Source organism: Neocloeon triangulifer, unplaced genomic scaffold (genome assembly GCF_031216515.1).
Source record: "Neocloeon triangulifer isolate White Clay Creek 2 clone unplaced genomic scaffold, ASM3121651v1 ptg000006l, whole genome shotgun sequence".
NCBI classification, from domain to species: Eukaryota; Metazoa; Arthropoda; class Insecta; order Ephemeroptera; family Baetidae; genus Neocloeon; species Neocloeon triangulifer.
Genome location: NW_026775549.1, coordinates 2,379,433 through 2,392,769, shown reverse-complemented (window position 1 = coordinate 2,392,769; position 13,337 = coordinate 2,379,433). Strand labels below are relative to the sequence as shown.

Genomic DNA, 13,337 nt, shown 5'->3' with positions numbered 1-13,337 from the left:
ACCTCGGCATAGGGCGCCAGGTGAGCCCACATCAGAGACGATCATCAGTGACTGCATCTCTCTATCCGTGACGTCACTCGAAAAAGGAGAGTGATCCCGCGAGAGATCAAGAAATTATCTCTCTGAATGGGGAGGAGGGGCGAAGCTATACCTGTGCCTGAGTGTGTGTTTATTTTTTATTGCCAGGCGCGAGTAGCGTGGGTGAAAATTGGTGGTAAAACTGGCGAGTGGAGGGGGGGCCGCGAAGGGAGGGACTAAATTTTGCTCTCGCATAATATATACATAAAGCAGGTAGAGCATTGCAAGTTACTCAGTCCTGACGCAGACCCTTACCTTGCAACACGCTTCCTATTCCCATTCAGGACGTCCCAGCGAGACACTCACACAGACATACGAGAGAGTTTTATGTGACGAGACCTAGCCAGTTCATTCATCACACATGAAAGGTAAGACTATTAGATTCCAATGCTCGATCTTTCTTTTCCTCAACCGGCGCCGCGCCGTACGGTAGGTCAAGTGCGTTGCACCATATGAGCTTATCCAGCTCGTAGTCGCAATGCACGCCGGCTTATCTATTTAATGTTAGTCTCGCTTTGGTTTGATTACTCGTTCATAGTTATAGTTAGACTAATTAAAAGATTTAGCGAAGATCAATTTTATTTTAAATTTTGCCAAAATATACAATTAGTTTTTTTTTATTCAAAATAAATCTTTTAAAAACCTTCTCCATAATTTTTTTAAATCTACATGGGAGAAAAATTATTGAATTTAGTTAAATGAAATTATTTAATATATTTTAAATTTACTCGCAACCTGGGTCCATAAACAAGACACGTGGACCGAATAACGACCTGTTGCGCTCTGTGTCAGATGGCCATTAAGGTGCTTGGCCTACCTTCTCAAATCTCAATCTGGTCTTTTTTATAACGACCAGACGGTCTCCCGCCAGACTTTTATTTTAATATTGTGTGATAAAATGTAATGTTGAACATCAGTTTGGCGGTGGTCTATGGGTTTTGGGCGATTTCGTCAAGTTTCCTCCTCGCCAGCAGGCAACAAATATTTTAAAATCTGCACGTAAATTTTGAGCGGTTAATCTTTCTCACAGGGAGCTAATTCGCATTTTTGGCGAAAATGCCAAGGTAAACGCTCGCGCCGCTAATTAAGTTTGGCGAAAATTAAATATGGGTCAGCATTCCTGTGTGTTTTTTTCCGAGCGCGGTGAGGGCAAAGGAGATTCTCTCTGTATCGCGGTGGCGAGACGCGTTTTATTCTTTTAATTATAGGCACTATTACCGGCGTGCAGCAATTATGAGCACATTATACATTTTGAAACGTCGAATTTTCGTCTGGCAGTTCTTCTCCTATTTGGTACGAATTGCCGGATTCAATTAGGAGAGATTTCCATTGCGAGAGCTTATAATAATTTTAATTAAATGTCCATAATTTTAATTATCCGCCTCTGCAATTAAGTGTCAGCGTCGGTTTTTGTTTAAAAACCTGTTTGCGAATTGTGAAAATTGCAAAACTCTGGAAAGATTCGAACATGGAAAAAATGTAATAAATTGTTTAATTTGTTTCAAAATATTTAAACAGTCATCGTTAAATTATAATTTATTAAAATACTTAAAGAAATCAATATTGCCACTTTCAATTTATTTGATCTTATGTAAAAAAATTAATAAAAAACCAATTTTAATAAATTACATCTTGAATGATACCAAACATTTCCATTTTTATAGTAATTAAAAATTTAAACATAGTTTTGTTATTAAATTGTAAAAAAAATATTTCCTTTGTTGGTTTAAAGTGATACATTAAAAAAGAACTTAATCTTTCCTTATTATAGTAAAAAATTCCTGTGGTAAATTTAACACTTACAACTACATATACTTTTATAACTTTGATAATCGTTCCATTCACAAGTCGCGGCGTATGATTAATGCACTCTCGCGTATTGTCGGCTCGAGTGAGAGTCTCCGAGAATCGAGCTGCCGATTCCAAAGAAAACGCACTCTCGAGAAAACCCTACTCCAACGAACACGTCTCCAGCACATTACCCGTGACTCATTTTATGCAAAGGTCGTCTCGAGAAAGAAAATTCAGGCGGCAAAAAATTCTGGAGCACTCTCTCGTATGTTTTAGACTCGGCAGCACTTTAAACGTATATTCCGCCCACAACAATCTAACCGCCGAGCGCGTTACGAGTTGTTTGACAATTAAACATCCACAGCGAAATACCCACAGCCGTGAATCATCCTACCGGGTAAAATACCAAATCTCGGCCGGCACACATGGCTAATGTTGTCGATTAGCTTGCCTTGTGTAAATAATTGTCCAAACACGGTGATGTTGCTGGTCAAGAGCGCGGTGATTGATGGTCGCGGAATGTTTCAGGTTCTTAACTATATTATTTATAATACCTGATGCATGCCCGTCTTGGAATGAAATGAAGTCTCTTGGTGAGCGAGACATGCGCTAATAGAAAGCTTCGTCAGCCAAATGTAAATTAATTACATCAGCCCAAGTGGGCACGTCTGTGTATCTCAACAAGTCTGTTGTCTTTATGTGAAAATTAGTCAGCAGAGGAGCAAAAAGACAGTTAATTATTTTTGTCACTATGGCTTGAAAAAAATGAGAAAAGCTTAAACTGGTTTATTTGGAATTATTTTTCATGCTGAATTCGGCAAATATGAACACAGAAGAAATAAAAAAGAAAATATTAGAAATATTTTGAAATTTACCAAATATATCATTTATTTTTTTTAACTCTTAAAAGTAAGCAAATCAATATTTATTTTTTAAGAGAGAAAATCAGGAGTAATCCAAGTAATTAATAACAATTTTTATAATATACTATAATAAATCATTTCTTTCTATTAAAATGTATTTGATCTTAGGATATTAATTTTAATTGCTTTATATCTATTTTACAACAAAATTTCCAAGCCATATGGAAATTTAAATTTTGCATGCGTTTTATTGAATGAAAATTAAAACGTTAAACTTATTTAAACGGTCTCTCGGTAACTTCTTGTGGAAATTGACACCTGAATAATTAAAGATGCGACACTCGAGATTATTTGACGGCGCGCCAACAATAAAACGTACAAATAACTGCGCCAAAGTCGATGAAACACGTTATACACACATATGCGAAATAGATAAGTGTCTGTCTCGGACTTGTGAGAGAAAAGTTGCTCCTGCGAGTTGAAGTTTAAAAAAAAATCCAAAATCAACGTTTATAGTCTGTCGGTTGCGGAGAAACTAATTAATGCACGCGCACTCTGAATTATTTTCTCCTGCTGGCAATTTTATGTCATTATTAAAGCGACAAAAGGATCAGATTCTTGGCATAGAATATTCATGTCTGCGCCGCGCTCTCTCATAATATTATCTGCGCACAGACTGTTTGGCACCTTTCATTGGGCGGAATACAAATGAGCAACTCCTTTTCTTATATACGTATGCGTGAGTATTTTTATTCTCTTTCTCGTTGCGCGCACCACGAGTGTATATAAAACAGGATTCTCCTGTTGACAGGTGTGCAATTCAACGGGTTTAGTGGTGTTTTGCCAGAATATGACAAGCGAACATGAATTTTAAGATCAATCAAGCTGACTTTGTTGTGTTCTCTCGTTGGCGCGAGCAATTTGTCACAGTGCCGATCCGACCAATATATATTCTTCTCAGCCATCTCTATTCGTAATAAAAATGTACATGAGACATTTTGGCACCGAGAGATCACCTCTGCCCGGAGTTGAGTTCTTCTATTGGTTATATTGGCACTTGTTTTGTTGCTTATATGATTGAGAAAACTCAGGTGATGTGCGTGGTTGAGTGATAACGTCATCGCTCAAGAATTGGGAAAATTTTTGTAATGATCTGGGATTAAAAAACATTTTTATTTCAAAATGAACTCCTTTTCTGCGTTTGACGAGAAATTCTGATAATGAAAAAAATGCAACCCGCACGACTTGATATTTTAACAGACATGAAATTAAAATGTAAATTTTATATCATACTAAGGATTTCATTTAGGAGAAAAGAATTTTTTATCATTCATTAATAATAAATAAAAATTAATTTTAGATGAGTCCACTTTTTTTGCATTTAACAAATTTTCCAGGCCATGTGGGCTTAATTTAATTGATCAATTTAATTTGACACTTAAGAAAAATATATTCAATTTTCCCTAGTTTTTTGGAAAAATTTTCCTAGTATTTTATTATACAAGAAGTTAATCCTTGTATTAGCCCTACATTGCAATTAATTCTTATTGTTCCAAGGTTTTTTATTTCTTCATCTCTCATTATTAAGTTTTTTAAACGTTTTTCCTTCTGTTGGTTCATTGTCTGACAATTGGGCTTCTAATCTCCTCTTCTCATATTTCTGTAATTTCCCAGGCTCAATTATAAGTTTTCTCTCCTGACTTTAGAGCTTTGCTCTCGCTGCATTATACAAATAATACACACACTAATAACGCCATCACTAATTGCACTAATAACACAGTAAAAACAGCACTATTTGCTATACTTACGTGGTGCGCACTCGGAGAGATGTCTGAGCACGATATAGGTTAAATAACAATAAAGGGCACACCGAAGAAAATGAGCTGCCGCGTCGATGAGAGCTCCTATACTTTATTATAGAAAGAGTCCATAATGCTATGCGGGCTCGTGCTCTTTCAGCAATAATCTATTATTCCGCGACCGCTCGTATTTATTATTATTTCTTACGTAACCAATTATATGCATCCCTGAACAGAGGCGCGCGCTCTATTAAAAAATAAAACGGCCGAGAATAAATTTATATATGTGCCATTCGATTTGTGTGTTTAATTATTTCTAATGTGTGCAACCCAACAGTCGCCCACATTGCAAGGGGAAAACTGTGCCACAAAGCAAGAGAGTCATATAAAATTTATTGCTTTTGTCTCTCTCAGCGCTCTTTTGTTTGCTCTGAAGTTTTTTGTCGAGCTTTCAGAGATTTGTTTAATTATTGAAACTGAAAGTACAAAAACACCGATGCCTTGTAGAACTCATTTTCTAATAAGGCAAAATTTAATTATTGAAAGTTTCTCTTAACTCTCAACAGTGAAATAATAAATTGTTTAAAAATTTCAGATAACAGTAAGAAGAATTTTTCAAACTCGTATCAATTTCAACTGAAAATAAATTGAAATGAAATTTGAAATTCTTAGCAATATTCAGTTGGAATTATTTAAAATTGTGATTTGTAATTAAAATTTATCAATGTTTCCAGAAAAATATCAACCTTTTTTTCATAATTATTAACACAAATAAAAATAAAATTCCTTTTATTGATGTTGAATAATATGCTCAAATTTTATTTAACTCTATCAATTTATGACCAACTTTTATGCCTTTCTTTTATTTCAATTTTATACACTCCAAATAAAGGACAAAGGTTGTAAATCGCTTCACCTCAACATAATAAAATAGACTCTAACTATTAGACGAGGATAATCTAAAAACGGTTTTTTTATACACATCGGACCTCGAGACGCGGGCGGTGTATGTGTTTTGTCTTTGACTCCCTCACAAAATAATAGCAAACATGCCCGAGCTGTCTTTATAAATTTGCGGGCGAGCGCCGAAAATCACTCTTTGCGTCCAAATTACCCACATTACTCGGCACGTAGGACACGCTATTTAATAAAAAATAACTCGCCAATTTACCACCTACACCGCACGCCATCGAAAAGAGAAAATTTTAATATCGTTGCAGTGTGTTGTGCGAGGTGCTCTTTATACTTTTACCACCTACCATTCATGCGCCGCGGCGAAAAAGAACTCAGCCGTCAGAATACATTACCTGCCGGCTCGAACGACCGCGCGTCACCGTTTTTACCTGCCAATTTTTCATTTTATTAAGTCTAGCCAATTGTCATAAATCTCCCGGTAATAACACCGCTAATAATAACACTCGTATATTTACGAAAAGGCCAGACTTTTCACGGATATATTTTGTCCAAAAAAAGATGAGTTGGTGAGAAAATCCTCTCTGCTCTCGGCGCTTGAAAAAGAGAGAGGGTCGTCGGAGGAGACAAAAAGAAAACGGCGGTGCGGCGGCGAAGAAAGATGCAGACAAACAGAACAATTCATAAATCAAACCTCGCATATTTTTATTTCCCAGCAAGAAAGAGAGAGAAAAACCGACCCATCGCGACCTGCGTATATACAAGAAAAGCGTAGAACGAGAATGACGGCCCACTCTAAACGTTTACTTAAATCTATTATGTGAGCGCAGCAGCCCCCATTCGTTCAAGAAGATTGACACTGAACTGGAAATTTTATTTCTCTAACTCTAGATTGTAATGTGATTCCAAATTTTTAATAAAAAAGCCCATTTGTAAAAGCAAAACAGTTTATAATTATTTTTTAAATCATGAAGATAAAATCATATTATAAAATGAAACTTATTTTAACTTTTAATATTTCAAGAAACAATTTTTTTAATTATAATATTTTACGAATATTTTCATATATTTTTATGTCATTTTTACGATGTTTTCTGTTTTGCTTTTCATTTTAAATTTTATTAACAAATTTATAAGTCATATTCGTTCACCTATAAAGCTTAGATGATAAAAATTATTCTAATACTTAATTCTTTGGCTATTTTAAGTACACTTTCAATTATATCATCTGGTTTAATGAATAGAATGTAATTTTTAAATGCGTAACATAATCATAAAAATAAAAATTAGTCTCATTCAATTATCCTATTTCAAATTTTCTAATACCTGTATACGTATTTTGGAGTCAGTGTTGCTGCCGCAAAGAGCGTTTTGTTATATTGTCAGAGCTGCGCAATTAAGCCTCGCGCCATTTTGAGCCGTTCTGCCGACAATTGTAGAAATATCTGAATGGAAATCGCGGCACAAAAGCGCCAATAAACACAATAACATTATTACATGCACCTTTTGTTTGTCAAGAGGCAATAAGTCAGCGACGGCGCAAATTGTGCTCTCTCGGTGCGCTCGCGCGGGAACACACCTTCCTCTATATAACCATAAGGCAATAATATACACACTCCGGAGCATCAATAATTTATCCATTACCGTGACACAACACGGAATGGATTGCTGCAGGCTCCAGTGCACCATGCCTCTCTTTCGGTTGGGCCAGCTCAATGAATTAAATAATGAGCGCGCGGTGCATTCACGCGCTCATTATTTTCGCCTCGTATGGAGCAACACGTATATTCGCATCTTTCTTTTATTTATGAAGACGTTGCAATAATTCAAGTGCCGAGCGCGCGTGTGTGTTGTTATTACGCGCCGCCGCGATTAAGCCCCCGCGCGCAAATTTCCTCCTCTTGTTTTTTACGATGCGGTTTGCGATTCCCGGAGACAATTTCGAATGGCTTCTTTTCTCGCCAATGAATTAAATTAAGTGCGTGCGACATCGTAAAAATATATGTTCGCCTTGTGATAAAAAGTAATAAACGCCGGCTGCTTCCTTTCTAAATAAATTAAATATACATTCGCGCGCAATGGATATTACTTTGACACTTGCATTGCTCCAATGGTCGTAAAATTTGCCTCAAATGAGAAGAGTTTAAGATTATGTATGCGATCTCATTACTCATTATAATTGAAAAAATTATTTTTAAATATAGAGAGGAGTGATTTATAAAACCAAATAATAAGTTTCTTTATTGAAATGCAGATGAAATAAATTTCCTTTAAAAAATATTATTCCCTATAAAAATTGACATTTAATTAATAAAAACTATATAACATATTGACAATCTTTCTTATTGTACATTTCAAAAATGAACAAATTTCTTATTTCCAAATTGATATAAAGAATATTAAATTTAGTTTCATTTATTGCGTTTGTTTTAAAAGATTAAAATGTTTATTGCTATTTTCCAGCAAAAATAAAATTGATAAAGTCATAACTTTTTACCAATTTGTGCTCAATATTTTTCTCATGCATATGGCTTAATCATAATATCTTTCTAAATAAGTCAGACTTGACGTGTCTTACAACTCAATTTGCATAATTTATTGCACTTTGTTTTATTAATTTATTACTCAATCTTCTAAACGCCTCTGGAGTTTTGATCTAATGTCACTCTAGCAGTAGCACATTTTTTTAATTCCATCAAATCAAGATTCGCACCGGAGAAATTTCGGCCAAGGCGGTTTCACAATCGAGAGCGGCTCTCTCATATTTTTTTTTTTCACTGAAACTATCACAATTTGCGTTTTGCCCTTCAGCAGTCAAATGGTTCACCGCGCGGCGGTCGGGTCCTGCTCTTTTTAACTGCCGGGCGATGTTCCTTTATTATTATACGAGAGAGTCAGTTTCGCGTGTTGTGTATGGGAAAAGCTGCCGAGGTGCACACACATCATTAAAATGTGAGTGATTCTCTTTTAGGCGCATCAGAGTCGTATAATAAATTGAAGGTTATAACAAGAAAATAATAACTATCTCCGGTGGTCCCTTATGATTTAAAATATATTTGGCCCAGGTCAAAGGGTTACTTGCATGGCCTGCCATTTTACGGCCGCGCGCTCTGATACACAAAACAAATTAAGTGTGCTGATGAGAGTTTCGACCATCCACACAAAAAATTGCGGCATATGCCGGTGCTTTATGATAGGGTCGGAAAAGAAAGCAACGTAGACAAGCCGACGCTATCCATTAATACGTTTTTATTTTATCAAAAGATATGATTATCATAAAAAAAAATTATAAAAATATTAATATCATTGTCTAAATTAACAAGTTGCATTGAAAAAAATCTGGTTTCAGTCATTAATGGTCAGGAACTGCTTTTGAAGGTTTGAAAATTTTCCAATTATTTGCGATTTTAACGTAAATATCTTTTTATTTTAGGCGTTTATTAGAAATTATTTACCAAATTCTTAATAACTTGATATTATGCTTGATCCTGACGCGAGCGAGCTTAATAATATTTGTCCAAAGCATTAACCTCTCGCCAAACGCAGACGTCATAAGCTAGAATACCCAACACACGCCAGTCGTCACCAGGGGAATTCCTCTTTCTCTTGACTTTTGAGATATACCATAGAAATTTCTGCTCTCTTTGCGATTTTTTCTGCAAATTTGACCAGGCACCTCGCGCGCACTATGCGCCTATTAAAACAAATCCACTGACGACTGTGTTTTGAAATTTGCGTCAAAGCTGGGCCTCTTTTTAGCTGCACAAAAAATATTGTATAAAAGTAGCTCGGCGGCGGCTCTTGGCTTTGCTCTCGTCAAACAGAAGGAATGTGTGACAATGGGTTGGCCCGTCTCGGGAAAAGGGTCGCACGCATCTCGACCGCAATACCTGGAAAATAACATTAAAATAATTTTTCAAATTGACGTCCGCGTTTCTTCGACGAGAGATCTCTATTGTCGCCGCTGACGAGCAAGGGGCAATTAAGCCGCAACGGCGAATCATTATGCTCATATTTGCTCTTGTTTTAAACCGTATGGGTTATACTTGCATGCTGCTGGAAAGGAAAATATTTGAGCCGTGCACACAGATAGCGCAAAACAGTTGTTCCCCAAAACTAATGAGGCAAATTAAAATATAAAGCAGAGAAGGATATTAAATATGTGGGGGTAATTAATTTTTTATGACGTTTGAGCAAGAAAACATACGTGAAAAGTGCCTCTCTTATGAGATGGTTGATGAGAGAGGGGATAAACACCAAACGGAAGCTGAATATTATTCCATTATTTTACACCGAGGCATTTTGTTTCAAATCATCCGCCAAGAGTCAGTTTCTTTCTCTCGGCAGTAGTTGTCCGCGAGTTGTGCGCCGCAGATGCTCCCTTGTCTTGAGTAGTGCGATAGGATTTACACGCGATGCTGCGCCGGTTAATAGAAACATCATCAGGTGAACTGCTGCTGCAATTATCGATAGCCTTGTGTGGATCACTCTCGGCTAATTAGAAACGAAAAATTAACCTGAAGGTTTTCACGACTGTCTGTGCAATTATGTGCCCGAAAATTAATTAACAGTATTCAGAGGTCAGCCAACTAGGAGTTCGTTAGAAACAATTTTTTTTTTACAATTTGATACTGAAATATGTAATTTTTAAACTATTTTGTATTTTATATATTATATGTACATACCATGTACCAGTGTAAAAATATTTTTATAATTATTATTTTAAAGTTAATGATTAATAAAATTCACATATGATTTTAAAATGAAATATACATTGAGTTTTATAAAAACCTATAAGTGCGCCGGAAGCTTTTAATAATCAAAATAATTTAAAATACATAAATTTTTCTATTTGATTAAAAGGTCATTGGAACGAATTTTAACTTTCTTATTAATTTGTCTTCAGGTACAAACGGAGAACGATGGAGGACAGCGAGTGGCCTTCTGGCTCTGCTTCTGCTGGTCCAAACTTGCAGTTCGAACCCAGCGAGACCGCGGCCGGCGCGACCGCAGCCCGACGCGTCCGACGATACCTTGCTGACGGGCAGCGTGGAGAACACGACGGCCGACCAGAAGGTGCCGCGCAAACTGCAGAAACCCAACAGGGACAACTTGTGGTGGGCCAACCCATGTGGTGTGAGCGGCGGTGGCGAGTTGCACACGCCGAAATTCACCTCTTCCGAAGAGGTGGAGATCTTCGAGATGAAGAACGAACCCAACAGCATCACAGAGTCTTGGGTCACTCAGCTGCGGAGCACCGTCATCCACATCAAAAAGATCGAGGAGCGCTACAGAGATGTAAGTTAATTTTGCCGCAATTTGCGTCCACGCAAAAACTAACGCCTAATTATACTGTCTTGCTCTCACACAACATTTCCTTTTGAAAGAGAAAATTGGTCACTTTCTGTATGTAATTGACTGCTGCTCTGCTAAGAGTGCTGGTTGGATTATTTAAACACGGGATTTTGCGTGGAGTATATTTTGTTTTAAACCAAATTTAAAGGCTTCAGACCTTTTTTCCTTTTAAAATTTCAATACTTATATTAATAACGCTTCCCTAAATTTTAAAATTAGTTCTGGTGAATCGGGTTCGCAAATAAATATAGCTGCTTCTAAATCTATACATTACAAAATGGCATGCTGGAATTTCTAATCTTAACTTTTTTGGGCTATGTCACTTTCAGAAGCATCCTTTATCAGACAAAGATTTGCTTCAACTGATCAGAAGTTTTCAAGAGGAACTTATGATCGACGTTGGAGAGGTACTTTTTCTTCTAGTACACGCATGCTATATACTATGCTCTTTTTCTTTGCATTTCATTTAACGAATTGCTAAAATAATCAAATTAATTGAAGACTGGCTTGCTTGCTAATTATTTTAAGTCAATTAAAGATTAAAGCAATTAAATCAAGCATTTGTACCATTTATATTGAAATCAGTAAAATAAAACTTTTTGTCCTTTATTTTCCAGATCCAACATTTTGCGGAAGAAGATTTTGAGTTTACTTGGCTTCCAGAGGTTTCAAAAGATTACAATCAAACCAAGCAAAAGGTAAATTGCCTCAAATAAATTTTAAATATATTAACATTTTTGGCACATTCTTTAATTTATTTCTTTAAAAAATAGTGTGATTTAATTTTTTTCAGTTTTAAAATATCATATTTTTATGTTTCAGATGTTTCAGACTGTTCGAGTTGCAAATCAGTTGTACAAAGGCCTGCAGAGGTTTGCAGTCACCATCGAGTGCATGATGGGCCACAGTGGCTGCAAGCAAATCATCAAAAGTCTGAAAAAGAAGAGGAAGAACATCATCAAAGAGTTGCAAGATCAAAAGCCAAATCAGAAGATTTCTTCGACCAGGATGGCGATGCTTAAAGAAATCAAGCACCAACTGAGACTGGTAAGTTGAATTAAATATTCACACTTATTAATTTCTTTTATTAATTTTTAATTTATTCAATATCACAAAAGTATGAAAACTAATTTTTGTTTTATAGTTGCTGTGTGAAGTTCAAACGTTTTTGAGAGGCGTCAAGAATGGAAAAAAGCTGCCATCTCCACCAATGATCAGCATCATCAATGAAAAGGAGTTAAAGGATTCGCCAGACGAGACGGAGCAACTGGTCCTAGACCTGGGCATCATCTTTAAGTACAAGAGGTACTTGGGCGAGTGGGAGAAGATCATCAAAAACCTTTTGAAGAATGTTGAACCTGCCATCAGGAAGAAGCGAAAATCAAATAAGAAAAATCAGCAAGAAAAGGGAGAGACTCCCGAGGGCCAGCAGAGGCCAAGGGCGGGCAGAAGATTAGGCGGCCGGGGTGGTCAGCGGAGACAAAAGAAACAGGGCCAGAAACCTAAGACAACAACGCCAGCACCTTGAAGAGAAAAATCACTGCCATTCCAAACCACAAGTTACATATCATGATAGTAATTTATTCAGATGCATTTTGATTATATTTTAGACTGCGCCGAGCAAGACAATATTTGAAAACAAACTTGGAGCGACTACTTTTTAATGATCGTTCTGTAAATATTGGAAGGAGCTCCAATTTTGTGATACTTGTTGCATTCCAAAGCTTGAAAGGGGCTGGAGAAATATGTTTAGTTAGATGATTTTTTTAGACTGAAAAGTTGTGTGTAATTTATTTATGGAGAAATTCAGCCTCAAAATAATTTGCTTGAATTAATTTTTGGCTGAAGTGTTATGATTTACGCTTTGCAATGGTGAAAGTGATTGAATGCTCAATTTACAAATTGTTTAAAAAAAAATTCTCATAATTTAATAAATCTTTTTGTAATTTGAGTATTTTATCATTTGACACTGCAACTTAACCGTAATTGTGATACAATTTAATTGATCATAAATATTTTGGCACCAATTAAGAAATTATTTGACTGCCAAAATATTTCAACTAGTTTTTACAATCATGTAAAATCCACTGTGTGGATATTCCTAAATGTATAGATGATAGGTTGTTATTAATTTATTATACCTCATTATTAGTGTTAATAATTTATTTGAAACTATGTAAATACTTAATAACTTTTAATTTTCCTACATCACTATATTTCTGTATTGCTCAAACTTCATCTGTCATTAAATCTTTTAATCGAACTATTTATTGTTGATCATATTTACAATTAGATGACTTGAAAGTTTTTAAAACAACTTATCCTTGTGCCTTATAAAGTTATAAATTATCTTAATGGAACAGTTATAGCAATTTAAGATTGGTAAAAATATTTAATTGAACCTACAAATGGCATTGATTTTTCTAATCAACTATGGATAATTCCTTATGCATAACTGAACACACCTATGAACTTTTGTACTTGACCTCTTTGTACTGTACTTTCCGAGCAGTGGATTAAAAGAAACAAGACTGCAAAT

The 13,337-nt window shown here is 35.8% G+C and overlaps 1 protein-coding gene across 2 annotated transcripts; it reads left to right on the top strand.

The window, feature by feature from the left end:
* Window positions 1–312: 312 nt before the first annotated feature.
* On the top strand, window positions 313–13,336 carry LOC132194123 (uncharacterized). 2 transcript variants are annotated; one of them, XM_059615211.1, is made up of 6 exons: window positions 313–446; window positions 10,350–10,741; window positions 11,128–11,205; window positions 11,416–11,496; window positions 11,621–11,845; window positions 11,943–13,336. In XM_059615211.1, the coding sequence occupies exons 1-6, from the start codon at window positions 440–442 to the stop codon at window positions 12,324–12,326; spliced, it is 1,167 nt and encodes a 388-aa protein (XP_059471194.1). In that variant the 5' UTR covers window positions 313–439; the 3' UTR covers window positions 12,327–13,336. The 2 variants fall into 2 exon arrangements, with proteins under 2 accessions (XP_059471194.1, XP_059471195.1); XM_059615212.1 differs by lacking the exon at window positions 11,128–11,205.
* The last annotated feature ends 1 nt before the right edge of the window (window position 13,337 follows it).